We start from the raw sequence: 17,292 nt of genomic DNA, 5'->3' as shown, positions 1-17,292 counted from the left end.
CCAGTCCCTGAGTGGAGAAAATCTCCGACCCAGCCGGGAATCAAACCCGGGCCCCTTGGTGTGACAGACCGCCACGCTGACCACTCAGCTATCGGGGCGGACCTATCACAAATGCCACTGGTAATTCTTCCAGATATGAAATGAGTTGCAAAATTCATTGAATAGTAGAAAAACTGAAATTCGCTTTACAAATTAAGCTCACAGTAAATCGTGTTATCTGTTTGTCAATGTGTTGTCAACGAAGGATCTGCACCTGCCATGTTGCCCATGCACAGTCCGCTACAGCTCCAGTTGACTGCACAGTTCTCCAGTAGCCCAGCAAGCTAAGAATTTGGCAATTTTCAACATTTTTTTGAAAAATGCTTGGAGTTTGCCGTAGCAGCTAAAATTCTGACAGTCTTTATTTCGGTGCATTCTTCTTGAATAAAGAAATTTCCAGGCAAGTTCTGACATGTCATCTTGGACCATTCCCTCTTCATCTAAGTAATTCTTATACAGCATGTTGACAATCTTAAAGGTAGATGAAATTGGTTATTAAAATAAAGAGTAAGTACAGCTGTGTACTCATATCAAATGTCATATAAGGAAATTTTCTGTCTTCCTATAAGACTTAACTAATAAACGTCATCTTTGCTGGCATAAAACAGGTCCTGCTACACTTAAAACTTTTTAGAAAATTTCCCCTGAAGAGATTTCAGGTAACTACTACACATTGGAGGGGTACAAAAACAGCATTAAAGGGTGTTTCATACTGCAAAAAGAGGGGAGGAGTGGAAGAAGGAGATGCCATTTTGAAAAAGAGCTAAGGGTCACACCTGAAACTGTTGGGCAGATAAGTAGTTTAAAACGTAATGACTGCCAAAACTGTAGATATCACACTGGTAATTATCAGCACTTAAGTGAGCAGAGTGTATGAAAATTCATTTACATTGTAGAGCCAAATTCAAGACAAATCTACAAACATTGTGTAAGGCTACTTTTGACCTCTGCAAGCAGCAGCCAAACGACAGACTTTTCTATTTGGTTAAGTGCTCATAAAGAAGGTTGGAGAATATGGGGCAAAAATGAGTCATCCAACAATATCTAAGACACAGAAACTATGTATACATTCATGAAACTATTTCGTAAATCATTCAGAATTCTTTTGAAACCAGTCACAAGCAGTTAAAATAAAACAGGAAATTGTGAGTGTAATGTAAACAATGTAATCATAAGAATAACCACTCGCTGTATGGTGGAGGCACCAAGAAGTGAACAGGAGCATGAACAAGAAATAGAACACAGTAGACTGTCTATCACAATTCCAAATAATACACCTCACTACACATATTAGTGACTACCTTAAAAGAACACACTAGTTGCTTTGGAACGCTGCAGATGGTGCAGAACTGGTCCTCCACTAATGTCAAGTCATGAACTATCGTCTTTGCACATGCCCATGACCAGACCACAAATGAAGTTGCACAGTTTGTTGGTATAACAATGTCGACTGTCCAACGTGTCTGCAAGGAATAGTGTACCGCTCACAGTCATGTAACGTAACACAAGAATAGCGAACATTAAAAGATCCTAACTGATCAGAACTGGAGGAGAGTGTCATGTCTTATCAGTGACAATAGAGTGTAAATCCAAAAGGAACTGCTGTCGACAGTAAATGCACAACCATCTCCACCAGTTTCTGAGAAAACGCTGCAAGGGGAACTGCATGCAATAAGTATTTGATTGCAGGAACCTCACAAAAGGCCACTGATCACAGCAGCACTTTAAGTTGCAAGTCTTCCATGGCCGAAACAATACAGAAACTGGGCAATAGGTGACTAGAGGCACGCAGTGTGGTCTAATGAGTCATGATTTTTCTCATTTCAAATGGTGTGAGGTGACGAGCACGCTGAGGGCCAGTGACACTTTTAACATGCACTATGTTAAGGATTCAGGCCAAAGTTATTTCTGGAGATGCTTTGGGGTTTCACTCATTCAGACTGTGGTGAATACGAGCTAGGATGTGTATTTCAAGTGTTACACTTTTTTCTACGCCTTCCTAAGCATGTTGTTCACACTCACAGCTTCCAAGACAATAACAGCCATGTTCACAGTGCCACACACATACATTCCTGGTCTGACAAACACCAAGGCACTCCATCACACCTCAACTCAACTCCCTATTCAGCCACTCAATCTTAATCTCTCAGAACAACAGGTGAAACACAGCAATCAACACCCCCTCAATTTGGTACCTCTATGGGATCTGTCATCAAACAGTCACTTGAGCTGGGTATGGCACAGCTGAAGAAACTTGTGGTTTCTCTTTCCCAATGAACTGAGGCCACTACCAAGGCTAGAGGCAGTGTGTTAAAGTATCAGAGTGATGTCTCCTGGGGGTGACTAAGTTCTTGTCCCATGTGATTGTACTACTGACCAGTCCACATATAATCTGGCAGACAGGTTGTAGCATGTGGATACAACATTTGTGTGTGCATGAGACATTTGTAATTCTGTAAGCTGGGGTTAAAGGACTGAGAGAAATTGCTAAATCAATGGATGAAAATCACATCTGTGCTTATAAATCAGAGACTGCGAACAGGAGATTGCCACAAATCTGGTACACGAAACTTGATAAGTCATCTGTTTGTTCAGAAGAGTCACATATATTCATGGAAAGTTAAGAGCAAGCATTACAATGATTTAAATAAGAAGGCAGCTACTTTTAATTCCTTAATAGACACAACCAGAGCTGTTGACCCTACAGCAAACACAGAAATAGTATTTCTAAAAAAAATTGTTGCAGACTAAACCAAAATTATTAGTCTGTCTGCCATGAGCTTTTAACTTGGAAACCTCTCTCATTATGTTGACTTGAATATGGGATTGTTAGCGTATTTTCATTCAATGCTGCTCCATGTCATCATCTCTTGTGTCAGTGCAAACAAAATAAAAGTATATATTACACAGAAGAATATTGCGTTAAACTGATAAAGAAACACCATGCAGCTGTATCTTAGGTCATAAAGAAACTCATACTTACATTATATAAGTGGTGTCTGTTCTTTTAGACATGTCCAAAAGAATAGACATCGCACACATAATTAAGGCAAGGCTGGGCAAATGATCTCATCAGTGCAAATGCACATTATGCTCAAATGCTAGGAATTGGTGAAATGCTGGAAGTAATGATGATAATGGGCAGGATCACTATGTCAGTAGTATATGGATAAGTTGAGAATTTGGGTCTGACGGGAGGTGTGCTAGGGCAGTCCATGCAACTGCAATAACCACTGCATCCGGATGACTTAGTGGTCAGAGCATCTGCCTAATAAGCAGGAGAGATGCGTTCAAATCCAGGTCCAGCACACACTTTTGACTTCCCTACTGATGTATACTGATGCCCATGAGCAGCTAAATGGCATTAATTCCTTTGTGTGTTCATTCATAATAGCTACAGGATCAAAATGATTTTTGATCTTCTGGATATGCCCGAAGGAACAGACACCGTACATATAATTACAGTGAGACTGGTCAATAATCCCTTCAATGCAGATGCACACCACACTCAAGCTCCTATAACTGGCGAAATGTCATAAGTAATGAGGACAATGGACAGGCACGCTATGTCAGTCGTGTGTGGTGTAAGCTGAGAATTTGCGTCTGATGGGAGGCTTGCTAGAGTAATCCGTACAGTTTCAATGACCACTGTGGCTGGATGGGTTAGTGGTCAAAGTATCTGGCTAGTGAGCAGGATACTCCAGTTTTCAACATCACCACTGATGTATAACACCCACTAGCAGTTAAATGTCGTAAGTTCCTTTGTGTCTTTATATTATGGAGTCTGTGGTTCATAAAGAGAGTGAATTAAAGGTAAACGGTACATTTCATTCCCACAATATTAAAAGTTAAGCTTTTAAGACAGAGTGTTAATCCCTACATCTTGAGTGCAGAATGGGAGTTTTATATTCTGGCGCAAAAGCTGCTGGTGGACTTCAGGCAGGGGAGTGAAAATTTGCATACACTCAGTAACAAAATACAAGTTACCCCATTAGCCATTCCTATAATTTACTAGAATATATGAAGTTCAAAACAAGTCCAAAAACATATAAAATAGAATCTATAATATGTCACAGTTGATATAGTATGTAACTGAGATATTGTACTTGTCTTCATGAACTCTAGCTTCAGAACAGTTATATAGCTTCGCATGTATCAGGTATTGTTTCACTCAATGCTTGTTCGGACATTGCTGTTGAAAATTCCAAATATTTGCAACTTTTCCCTGTGATCAAGGATAATGATGTCACTATCAGCCATTCATGAGGTGAAATTACTCTCTCCACACAATTAGGAGGGGGAGGGGGAGAGGGAGAGGGAGGGGGAGAGATGGAAAACTGGTGTAGGTCACTTGATTGTTTGACTCAGTGGCAAAGTGAACTTCAAATGATGGTACAAAAATATTCCTCACATAATTTCAGACCCACCACAGTGCCATAACAAAGTTGTACTGTGTCATGACAACTGTCATGAACTACTGATGATAAATATATATTTACTTGCTATCAGTTCTCCTCCAAACGTAAAAATATTTTTTGACACCCACCTACATAGGGAGAAATAACTTATTAAATAAGAGAAACCAGAACTCCCACAGAAAGATTTAAGCTTTCATACTTCCCATGCACTGTTACACAGTGGACAGTACAGAAATACATGAAAGTGGTTCGATGAGCCCTCTGTCACGCACTTGGGTATGTATTGCAGAGTAGACATACATATGTAGATGTTACAATCATTTTCATGCACAATAAAATTATTTATAACACACTGTGCAACAACATTATTACTGTGGTATCAAGTAAAATAAAAACAATCCTGTGTCAGTGCCAGCAATAGTACCATGCACTGATATAGTTTATTAATCTTTGAACATTTTTAATGATCAGGCTCCATTCTTTTGTTTTTATTATATAATGCATTTTATTATTGACATCACTAAAAGAGGATGGTTTTAATTTCACTTACCCCAGTAAGACTTGCCACAAGGAGCATCATAAATAATAGTATGACACTTGAAAAATTATTTGGGTGCTTCTATTGTGTGTGGGCGCGCAAGCGCGCGCGCCTCCACTACATGGTGAGTAGCAACTGTCTTTTTCATAATTTCTCATTTCTCCCACACTTTTTCAATATTTTCAAATGCATCAAATCTGTGCTGGAATAAGTAGCCACAGGAAGTTATGCAATTTAGGAATCCATTGTTACACACGCACGTGTGTCCACACCCATGCAATTTAGGAATCCATTGTTACACGCGCATGCGCACCCCCCCCCCCCCCCCTCTCTCTCCGCACACACACACACACACACACACACACACACACACACATATATATATATATATATATATATTTCAGTGTTCAGAGTTTCCTGGTAGCATCTTCCCTTGTATTAGTTCATTTCTACGTATTTTGTTATTGTTTGTCATGGTTCATCCTTCTGTATCAATTTCTTTCCCTCAAAAATCTTTAAACTATGACTAACATGTGGCCATCAATGTGTTGGTCACTTCAAAACATCAACAGCTAACTCACTGTAAATTGTATCTTTCCCTTTTTTCATTCACTAGAAGCTGTTGGGTACTCCGCCACATATCGAGTAGAGTTTTCCCTTGTATATAGATGTATACATTAACTGAAAATACTGTTTACAACTTCTCTGATTCATAACAAAGTACTTATTCCATTAAATAGTACAACTTTGCTAGTGCGACTGATTTGTCTCTGACTTACAAGCAAGCAAAATCAGAAGCCCACTACTCACAAAAATTAATAAAAAGTGACACAGTACAAATTTCAAGTTTCCACAGCTCTGAAGCAGTGATTTACTTGATACATTGCAGTGCTGATGCAGCATTAGTACCAATCACATACATGTCAATAACGCTATTCGTAATATTCCACTACCAAATGAATGATGGTGTAACTGATTTGCAAGTACAAACTGTTCAAACATGCAATAATGGTTGTCTGGCAATGTAGACAGTAAGGACAATACCATGCCATTTTAAGGAGCTATGTAGTAAGCAAATTATATTTTAATGACACATAAATAAGGGGAAAAATGGAGTGTACTCACCAGAAGCTGAAATTATTGTAAAGTTATCACAAACTATACAAACTGAAATTCTGTTTCTTAAATGCTCTCCACTTTTCAAACCAATGATTTATTTTACATGCATTACCATGCATTTCACTTACATTCATCATGCTACTACAGTGAACAGAAGATAATCTTTATAAGCTTATCACACAACAAAACAATTTAGTAGAGTTACACCATTTAGTCAACAATTTAAAGCCTGTCATGTGCAACTCAATACAAAGAGATCCTGAAGTGATATTACAAATGTTACAGGTTTTTGCTGCTTAAAAATGTTGATAGTAATCATTAGTAGCATGCATATTAAAATGCCATGCTGTTATAGTGGATAGACAGTCTTATGCTCATGAATAAAGTAACTGAAAAAAAGGGTACAGAAAAATAGTGAACACAGATAATTCCACTTACAAGTAAATTTATTTAATGTTCTCAAATGGTCATCAATGTATCTTCTGATTACAGTCTATGTATGACATGCTTCCTACAATTCACACCCCCAAATGTCATAACAGTTCATATTTTCAAATAAACAAATTATATAATCAGCACCTTGTAAGAAGCCAACATGGCAATAAACTATTCACAATGACACATTTACAGAGTTAATTAAAACTAGTTACCCAAAATAGAACTTAAAGTGGGGAATAAAGTAACAGCTATTATTGAGTGTTTTACACTTCACAACATCATTTTTTTATGCTTATGAAAAAACTAAAATCAGAAAAACCCACCAGGGGAAATGTAGAGATCTCACCAGCAGATCAGGCCGTGAGAAATTACTAGTTTGGGGACGAAAGGTTGATTAAATGGATCTATTAGCCAGTCTCTATGGAAAGAAGTTTTATCTATGAATTTTATGTTTTGTGCCTACAAATTTTAGTAGGAGGAAGTTTTCTGATTTTGGGTGACAAGTTTGTCATAACCCTGTGTATCTCCAAGGAGAGATCAAAGTATACATAACCAAATTAAAAATGCTATCACAGGAAATTACATTCTTCAAACATGAAAATGTGAACAAAATACATAATTCATTTCCACTGCCCAAAATTAAGAACAACAAAACATCATACGAAAGAACTAATAAAATAACCTTCCAAAAGTCAGTATGCTAAAGTAATACCACCAATACCTATTACACCTGCAGATGAGATTTTTAAATATTCTCAGGGAAAAAAAAACAAGCTGCCACTTTACTATATTATATTCTATTTTTAAGCCCATAACTGTTCTTCACAGAATGGAGCTTGACAACAAGATAATATCTATGAAGTTTCATATGGCACTAGGAAACTTAGCTACTGATAAGAGATTCAAATAATTTTACTGTTAAGATGGTAAATACTGAGCACATACTGAAGACACCAGTACAAACTTCTTCAATAAATATTTTAATTATATTAAATATATCAACAGGAACATTAGCACCTTTAGTTTAAATTCTCAAGCTTTTACAAAAGACATGTGCACGGATTCTCATAATCATTACAGACAATAAAGAAAAGCAGAATGGGAATGATTCTGGGTGGTTTTTTCTCCCATTATATATTCTAGTATTGCTCACATTAGAAAAAAATATTGTTTGCAGAGGATCTAACACAAAGCAAATTGTAACAAAGTTTAACACGGTACCAAATGTCAGAACATTTGTATCACCTACCTTGTCCACATGACTAGAATACTTTTATGACCCCATTCTGTTTTTCTTCCAAATTTCATGAGCTTATGTTGTACAAATTGCCCAGATATATCATCAGACTTCAGCATCAAGTAAATTTACAAGTGTGCAAGACATTCAAGCAAGACAAACACAATCTAAAGCTGAGAATACCAAGCTTTTACCTGTGTAATTACCTAATGATAAAGTAAATACAAGTAACAGCTACTATTACTACTGGACGGCAATTCATGGCATGAGATTCTTACTGAGGGCATTGTATGAAACAAACTGAATACAAAAAGAGAAGATAATAAAAAACAGAATTGACAAAACATGTGTAACACAATCACAGTGAAGAGCAACCACAAAGTGCCTACTAGAATGTAACCAACAAAATGTCATTAAAGTTTCCCTTATTAAGCCACACATACTGACATAAGTTAATAACCTATCCTTGTACTGTTTGCTTATAACAACTAAAAAGAAATCAAGTACTGATTGTGTTACCTGTTCAAGAAATGAACACAAATATAGCTGTTGTTCAGAAGCCGTAAGGATGGGGAAATAACTACAACTCATACTTGTCAATCTGTACAGCCTATCAGTGCACTCCCACCAACTTCCCAATAAATGTTACTAGCTGACCACAAAACAATATCAACAGGTAATTATCAGGAAAACATTATGCACATTATGCAATGACAACTGGCAAGACAAACCATTTTCATCAGTCTTCTTTGAAATTATAAAAATGCTTTGAGAATTGTGGATACTGTTTTGCCCAAGTGTCAGAAGATCGTAATTTCAGATGCCCCTTACTCCACAGTAAGGCTCTCTGAAGACTGATCACAAAAGTAGTATACAGGAACACATTATATATTTATAAAAAAAGCAAGAGTGCTCAAGAACTACAGTGTGTTTCCTAATATTCATCAAATGATTCCTATAAAAAATAAATCACAACCTGCACCATTTAAATATAAAAATTCAACAGACCTGTCAACTCATGGCTCTCATCTGCAATTTTAATGCAGAATGACAAATTACTGGAGTGTAAGGTATTGTAAATAGTGCGAATATTGTAAGTTAATCATTAATTTCTTTTAAGAGATCATGCATTGTATATATCATGCAATAAATAGAAGTAATCAAAGTCTTTACAACATATGCACCTCACAAAGCAAACCACGTGACACCTAACGTTTTATTGCATGCATAACAGGCACATTTTTTTTATCATTATCTGCATACATTAGGCAGAAAATGTATAACAACTGCTCTTCAAAACTGTAATGAACAAGTCCACTACACCCAAACAACTAGCAGTCCATCACTAAAACGAACTTCCAGATATGTTGAGAAACAATGGATAATGACAAATCAACAATCAAAGATGATACTTCCATACAAACAACTTAAAGTTCAACGTGAGTGGACCCATAACTAACCTCTTGCAGCAGATCCTGGGCAGCAATTGCTTTCAGTACATTCTTTTTACTCGTTTCCTGAATTTCACCACCCAATAATAACTCATCAAGAATGAAGTATGCCTTCTCGAAGTTGAATATGATATCCAGTTCACAAACCTGAAATAATACATGCATTTTTAATTTAATGTGAATAGATACTTATGAAATGTGTCTGATGCATTAAGGGGCAAAAATACGCTGTTACGTGGCACACAAATTTGATGGCATCAAATGCTGATACAGTTGATAACTGTTCTCCTACATACTACAAATAGATTACAGTTTTTATATTTAATTTAAGAAGTTTATGGTTAGTATTCTTTTGAAATAGATTTTAGAAACATATACTTAAAAATACTACATTAGTCACTTGAAAACCAGCAAGAAAAATACATTCTGTGCAGTGCATGGGATCTAAGTAATTATTTGTACAGTTAGAAAGTAAGCAGCTCTCATAAAAAATGAAGTTTCAGTTAAGAGCAGTATGACCTTACAAGTTGCTTACCAAACAAGAAACTTACTGAAAGTGACTAAATGTCTTTTGGATAAACACAAAAGTTCTAAAAATTCTTTTATTGTCCTTTTCTAGCTTTGCTTAACACATATGTTACCATAACCAGTTCTGACTTGTCAGAAAGTTGTCACAATATGACATGTTTAAAAAGAAAGAAAATAAGAGTCAGATTTATCATCATCTTTAAGAAGTATTGAAAGAAGGCCATACAAATATAGGATCACATGATGGCAAAGCAATCAACTGCAGGAGTCTGACATACATTACATGCTAAAACAGAGTCCTCCTTTTAGCAGTGTGAGGAGGGGGGGGGGGGGGGGTGTTGTAATGGCTGCAACTATTAACACCATTACTGCAGTCTGACAGGACTCCTCATTAGTTCATACAAAAGATTGAAAGAGGCTGTAGAAGAATGTGTTGTTTCTCTTCTTCCTGGTGCAGGACTGGTTCAAGAACATTTTTTCAAACAAGTGATCTATTATTTGGCACTCCCTCTTCTCCTTCCCATTACTTCATACAATTTCACACAGTCAGTTTTTGCCATTAACTGTCTTATGCATTGTGTATAAATCCTGGCACCCCTTTCAACTTGGCGTCCCACGTAGCTGCTACTAACTGTAATACATCCTGTATGGAAGTCTTACAACTGTGGTGCCTGTGGTGTCCCTCTCCGCATTGCTTGTGCCTTCAACTAGCCTTCTTGGTGGTCTCCAGAGTACCATGTGAGTGATGCTCAGTTACCAGAATGTTTTTAGAAAATGAAATTTTTATAATGAAACTTGGAAAAACACGCAACATAAAGTGCTAACAGACCCCAAAACAGCTTCAGTTTTTAAACACATCAATCACCAACATTAGTTTCAGCTTTTTAAATAAAATTCTACTTCATTCCGGCCACCTCTTTCAGTAACTTAAGTAAGTCACTTCATTTGCACAAACTGCATCTGCTTTAACCATAAAACAAAGAACACAAACAAAAGTTGTCTGCAGTGCCTGCTTCAGTCTACTAATGTATAGCTTTACTTGTTCGACATCCCTGAAGACTCTTCTTTATGTTAGATTTACAGAACATAGATGGGGCAAATGAATGAGTCAGTGAATTAATGTTCTGCAGCAACTTCCACTAAATAGTATCCATTCGTCCTTACCTTCCCAATCAATGTCCTTTAAATTGTAGCCTCATTCACTTCTTTTCTATATTGTTCTCTCCTGAAGTCCTACAATGACAACTCCAAACTTTAAATACAACCTTAATGCTGCACATTTGTCTTATTCCCTCAACAAATCTTTTGCAAACATTACATTCACGCTTCATTACTCATTACATCTGTGCTTGTACTTCAAATGCATTCCCTGATCCTCTCCACGATTCTTGCATGAGGACTGATTGTAACTAGAGGCTAAGGTTAATTGTTTAATACTACATCCCTTAGCACTCATATTGAAAGAGAAAGTGAATGAGGATGAGAAGGGGATTGCAAAACTGTTAAGAAAATTTGACAGAGTGCTAACAGATTTATTTTGAAGCGAGGCACCTGGCATAGACGATGTTCACTCGTAATTATTAACAACTGTGGGAGAACAAACCATGACAAAACTGAACCACCTGATTTGCAAGATACATGAGACAGGCACAATACCCTCAGATCTCCAGGAGGATGTAATAATCACAACACCAAAGAACTCATAAGATGATAGGTGTGAAAGTTATGAATCACTGGCACAGTTGCAAAACATTAACATGAATTATCTGTAACAATAATGAAAATTCCTGAATGTCCTAATCCCCCATCCCATCCCACCCCACCCCACCCCACCCAAAACAAACACAAACACAAACACAAACACACACACACACACACACACACACACGCACCATAAATCATGTTTTCAGATCTATAACTTAGAGGAAAAAGGGAAAACGCAGTGGAAAGAATTAACATAGTACTGCAGTGCTGTTCACTGGAATAGAATGAATGACCCAGACATTCTGCAACACATTAAAATTTCCAGTCTAAAAGCTTGGGATGGAGTCCAGACATTTCACAAAACTTTAAAAGCTTTACCACACTCACCTTATCATCAGGGTAGATCCTAACCTAAATTTGTTACTGTCCACTTCTCACAATAAAGTGTGTTCAGTTAAAATGTAGCGATTTCCATGCACGGGCATCACAGTCTGGAGGGAGGAGGGTGGAGGGAGGATCCTCTTGCTGAATTGGATGCCATGTGTTAGGAGATTGCCAAATTCAGAGGCAGATCAGGGTCATTTCATCCTGTCGGAGTGACTGGCATAAGTAATGCCACAACCAAGTAGATGACTTCACCAACCACAACGTGCCCATCGCTGCCTGCCTGATGTTGAGCAGTGACTCACTAGCCTCTGTGCAAAGGCAGGTTCTAAATACCCCAGTGGTCAGCTGAAGTCCTTCATGGTGCACCATGTCCAAGATTTTTAAATAAGAGGGTCTCGCATACCTAGACATAGTATATCCATAATCAAGCTGACACCCAAACCTTCATATATCTGACATTCAGATCGGTACCAAACACTGTATGTCGATAGAGTATCAACTAAAACTCTGATTTAGTTAGTAATATGTGCTGTCGTCCAGCAGAATGGGCACAACCATTAATTAAAAGTAGCACCAGAACTATGGAGCACATCAAAAGCATAACTGTGAGTAGCTAACATATGTTGCTATCACAGGGAAAACATTTTTCTAGCTGTAGCTCGGAAGGACAATTGGCACACAAGCTGACGATTGTTCTTCGTGCGGCACAGGAATTCTCCTACACCTGGGCAACTGTCAATGTAAGGAGGAGTCCGAAGCCTTTATGTGCCATGAGACGATCATGATTATTCATAGAGACAAAATGAGTAATCTATAAATGATTGCATATTAATATTGTATATTAATACAGTAATTAGTTATATTCTGGCCATGATACTGCTTATATGTATATTTTGCACTATTGCAAGTTTTGTAATGCTTGGCATTATTTCGGGCTCTATGGTGACAAATAAAACAATTTGTTTTATTTCTTTTAATGGGGGGGGGGGGGGGAGGAGGAGGTAGAGCATTAGAGCCTCATACCAGTGGTCCCATGTTAAAACCCCGATGATGACAAACATTTTTTAATGTATTATGCATGAGAGTGTTATATGGGATAACGTGTTTATGACATGTAAAAGGGCTGTTTGGAGTTTATAACCATGTACTCTTGGCATTCTATTTTCACTTTGTTTCTTTGAAAATAGTAAACCTAAATAATAATAATTATTAATAAACAAAATAATAAAATCAGTAATAAGTTCAAAATGTTCAACTAACAAGTGAAAGCAGACGGCCAAAAGAACATTGCTACAAATTCCAAGAAGTCCTTTTACATGCCAGGAAAGTGTTCTCCCATATAAAGTTTCACACTTAAGAAAAAAAGTAATCAGGGGGATTTGGTACAACGACCGAACGCTCTACCATCTCACCCACATGAGATCAACAATACAATAATTCACATATACGCTTTTCCTATGGTCCGTAGCTCTTAAGATGCTTTTACTTACCGTTCACACATGTTCTGCTGGACGACAGCACACGGCACAAACTAAATCGGTGTTTTGGTTCATACTCAATTGACATACATCTGTTACCCATGTGAGTGTGTCACATCTGGAAGTTTGGGTTGTGAGATCACACAAAGGCTCCTTAAAACTGGAACAGACAAATTTGGCCTGCTTGCCACGAACTGTCGCTAAGACATTTCAAAACACTGAGTACTTTGAGGAACCATCTCTTAAGGTCCTTAAGGTGTGGCAACCGCGTATGGTTAAGAGTCAAATGTGAGGCACAGAGATCTCACAGTGTCTTGAAAATTATGAACAGTGTCCCAATTGCCAACTCAGGAAAATTTAAAACACAACATGAAGAGTTAAAAAGAATGCACACAGATTTCTCGGTTGAGAATTTAAAAATCCCTTTCCCCCAAACATCAAATAGTCTGCTGCAACTGGCGAGTTGTTCTTGAAAGGCTCAGGGAGCATTGGACAGGACATTTACCTGTAAACATTTGCTTTTCATAGCAATGGCAAAGCCAGTCACTTTTAAGACAGTACCCTGAGAGGGTCTGTTCTCTTGCTCAAAACTGCAGAATGGACATCACCAACTCAATATCTAAAATAGTGTGATGAGAGGAAAGATTGTGTTAAGTTAAAAAGACATCACTGAAACCATCATTCATGGAAGAGCCTGGGGATATTGTGCCTTCAAGCAGTAGTGTAAGCCTTCTCGATGTCATGAACACACTCATTAGGTGATGTCATTGCAGGAAAGTCTGTTGTACAGCAGTTTCCAAGGGGGCCAGGTTATCAAAGATGCAGTGATGTCTCCTAAAGCCACACTGAAAACAGCTAAGAGAATTAAGGCAGCAATTTACATACACCCAAGGATGAGGGCAACACTATAACAGCTACTCAGGTATGTACAGTCCTTCCCAGGTTTTAAAAGTGGAATTAAAATTGCCTCTCGTCACAAACTGGGAAAGCGTCTCAATGTCCACAGGAGATTACAGGAGCAAGGAGGATTTCTTTGCTATGTCCTGTCTGGTGCCATAACATACTATAATAGGCCCTATCAAGACCTGGTGATGTGTCAAGGGCTACAGACAATATATAATTTCGCTCTCACATGAGAAAGGGGGAGTTTTACACTTTATCCGTGGTGAGACTGAAGTTCTATTGCTCTTCTCAGCAGCTACTCTTTAGTGTCGGAAATCTAAATCCTGACTGACAGTGGTGGCAACAGTCACAAAATAAGCCACTATAATCAGCAATGTCTCATCGGTTTATCTGGAGACTTCCATTCACTATTACAACAGTCATTGGGCACCTCTCAGTTCTCACAGAAATCCTCTTGATAGTTTCCTATAATGTACTTTTTGTGAAATGGTGTATGGTAGTCAGGAACTGTTGCCACGATCTCTTTTGGCTGCCAGTAATAATTCTGCAACATTTTGTCCTCACTATCCAGAAGGCTGTGTTCTCTGAAGTTGGCTAGGACTTGAACCTAAATAGAGTCACCTGACTGGTCCTGACTGCAGAGCAGCATTCGCCATCCACCAACGGACAAGCTGCCTTTTCAGCTGACACAAAGGCTGTGGAATGGATGCTTCAATGGTGTGGTGGATCATTTTAGTAACAGGATCCACAGAAAGCTGTATGCAGACATAGAAAGCTGTATGCGGAGTGTCCATTTTGCCCTAATGACCACCCATTGTGGCGTCTTTCTTTTGGGCATGAGTCTGGCAGGTGAATCCAGATTCGGAAGCAACCACTTCTTTGTCATCAACTATTTCTTCCCATTCAGCAGTACGTGCAAAGGCTAGAGAGCATACCTAGACACATATAGCTGTGAATGGTCCTGTTTCAATGCTGGAATTCATGCTGCGCCTGGTGTTAAAACACACACACACACACACACACACACACACACACACACACACAAGAAGTCTCTCAATTGCTCTACCCTTGGAGCATATTGTCAGAACCCAAAGCACATTGTGTGTGTTAAATTCGCCACAGAGGAGAAAGTGTTTGGGGGAACTGAGAGTCTCTTTGTCTAAAACGTCATGTGGAGGCAGATAGAGTTAACATATTGTTGACTCACAATGCAAATGCACTTATACAGTGGCTGCTTGTAAGTCAGTTGGGAGGAACAGAAGTAAGGAGGGTCTTTCCATGTCAAGTCATCCATCAGGCCATGACACCCATTATCTAGTTGTGAAGTGAGATTTTGTGTACTGCTTTTGTATCTAATATCATAAACATTTGCCAATTTTTATTGCAATGGGATGCTTCAAAGCAAACGGTAACAATTTCAAAATTGGCTGCAGTTTTTAAACAAAAAATGGTATGCTGACTGTTTTTTCCATGAATATCCTTTCGGACATATAGTTTCTGAAAACAAGTTAGAACTGTCCAATTAAATTTTTGTAAATTAATTTTATTTAATTTTATTGCTGAATTATAAAAAATATTTTGGACAATTGCCTCATATACACTTTATGTTGAAGTTGTGTTCATGGTAGCAGATATTTCTGAATTTCTTATAATTGTAATACTGTGCAGCACAACCAGCAGTGAAATAGTCAACACATGCAAGCTGAATTTCTGGAAATTCACACTTAAAAAAATTCAATACAGTCTTCTGAGTCTGGTACACCAAGGCAACATCATGTTCTAGATAATCAGAAACAATACAAATACTTTTTGCATGCAACTGTTTGTCCTTTTTGTAATATATATGGACAGTGTGAAGAGTGCAGCTGCCATTGTTCCAATGGTACCCCTGTACTTCATCTTTAACAACAAAATTGAGATTTTCACTGAGATACATTAAAATTAACACTGAGCCTTCATCAAGTGTTTCCTTCTTCATTTTCAGATAAACAGATTGTGATTTAGAAATAAAAGAGTGTGGAATAAGTTTTTCAATTTTCTTAATTAGTGTGTCAGAATTCTGATAGAGAAGTGATTTGAACACTTAAAGTCATTCTATCAGTTGATATCCACTGACCATACTGAACTATCTCATCAGGATCATAGTCTCCTAATTCATTTTCTAAGTGGGTTTGAAGCAATGAACTGGTGGGGCACTTTTCACACAGACAAAGCACACAGGCTCGGTTGTTTGTATCACATGTTATTATTTTCATTAGATCTTTGTATGTTTCTTTAATAGAAATGGAATTTAGAAGCAATTTAACATTTTGGTGCTAAATGTACACACATACGGTATGTGTTCCTGATGATCCTGCAAGTATACACTGTTTTGGTCTAAGAAGCAAATTTTGAGAATCGTACTTTGTCTTCAGAATACTGTTTTTATACAGAGAATACAGTTCAGTTAAATTACTTAAAACAAGACACTTTTGTCCATAGGTATTTTTGCTGGTGCTCACTTTGTCTTTTTTTCCAAGCATTATTCTTGTATCTTCGTTATCCAAATAAAAACTCTTTACTTTTTGCACTGTACCATGTGGCAATGTCTTTCTTCTTTTCCGCTCAGCCGTAGATAAAATACCCTTCTCCATTAAAAGAGCTCTTGCCTGTCATACCAAATATTCAGAAACTTGAAATTTGAAACGTACTTACTGTAGAGACCAAGTTGGCGGCACAACAGTAAATAATTGAATTTTTTCACAATTATTTGCACATTCAATTTTTTGTTTAATTTTTTCCATGAGTTCATCATGAGGTTTTGCCTTTTCTTCCAGTTCTGTTAAATCACTGTCAGGGATAGTGTTTGCATCAGCAGCCAGCTCAACTTGATATGTACGTGAAATTTTAGGAATAATGCTAAAGCCTCTCATTTTGAAGGTATTTGCCTTTTCTAAACTAATTTCATGCAATCCAGATGAAACAGATCGTTTATGGCACTTTTCTTATGTAGAGGGAATCTGCGCAGGTACCTGTCTTTGTGTTTAACACACGCACATGAAATAGTTAAATC

At 37.6% G+C, this 17,292-nt stretch overlaps 1 protein-coding gene across 2 annotated transcripts in view; it reads right to left on the bottom strand.

Moving 5' to 3' along the window:
* The window catches only part of LOC126473857 (AP-1 complex subunit sigma-2), a 64,475-nt gene that overhangs the window by 27,765 nt on the left and 19,418 nt on the right, over nt 1–17,292 (bottom strand). For both annotated transcript variants that reach the window (XM_050101188.1, XM_050101195.1), the window contains exon 4: nt 9,250–9,387. In XM_050101188.1, coding sequence (XP_049957145.1) covers nt 9,250–9,387 — 138 coding nt within the window. The remainder of the gene's footprint in view (nt 1–9,249; nt 9,388–17,292) is intronic.

The sequence above is a fragment of the Schistocerca serialis genome, chromosome 1, assembly GCF_023864345.2.
Source record: "Schistocerca serialis cubense isolate TAMUIC-IGC-003099 chromosome 1, iqSchSeri2.2, whole genome shotgun sequence".
Classification (NCBI taxonomy): Eukaryota; Metazoa; Arthropoda; class Insecta; order Orthoptera; family Acrididae; genus Schistocerca; species Schistocerca serialis.
This window is presented reverse-complemented; position numbering and strand designations above follow the sequence as displayed.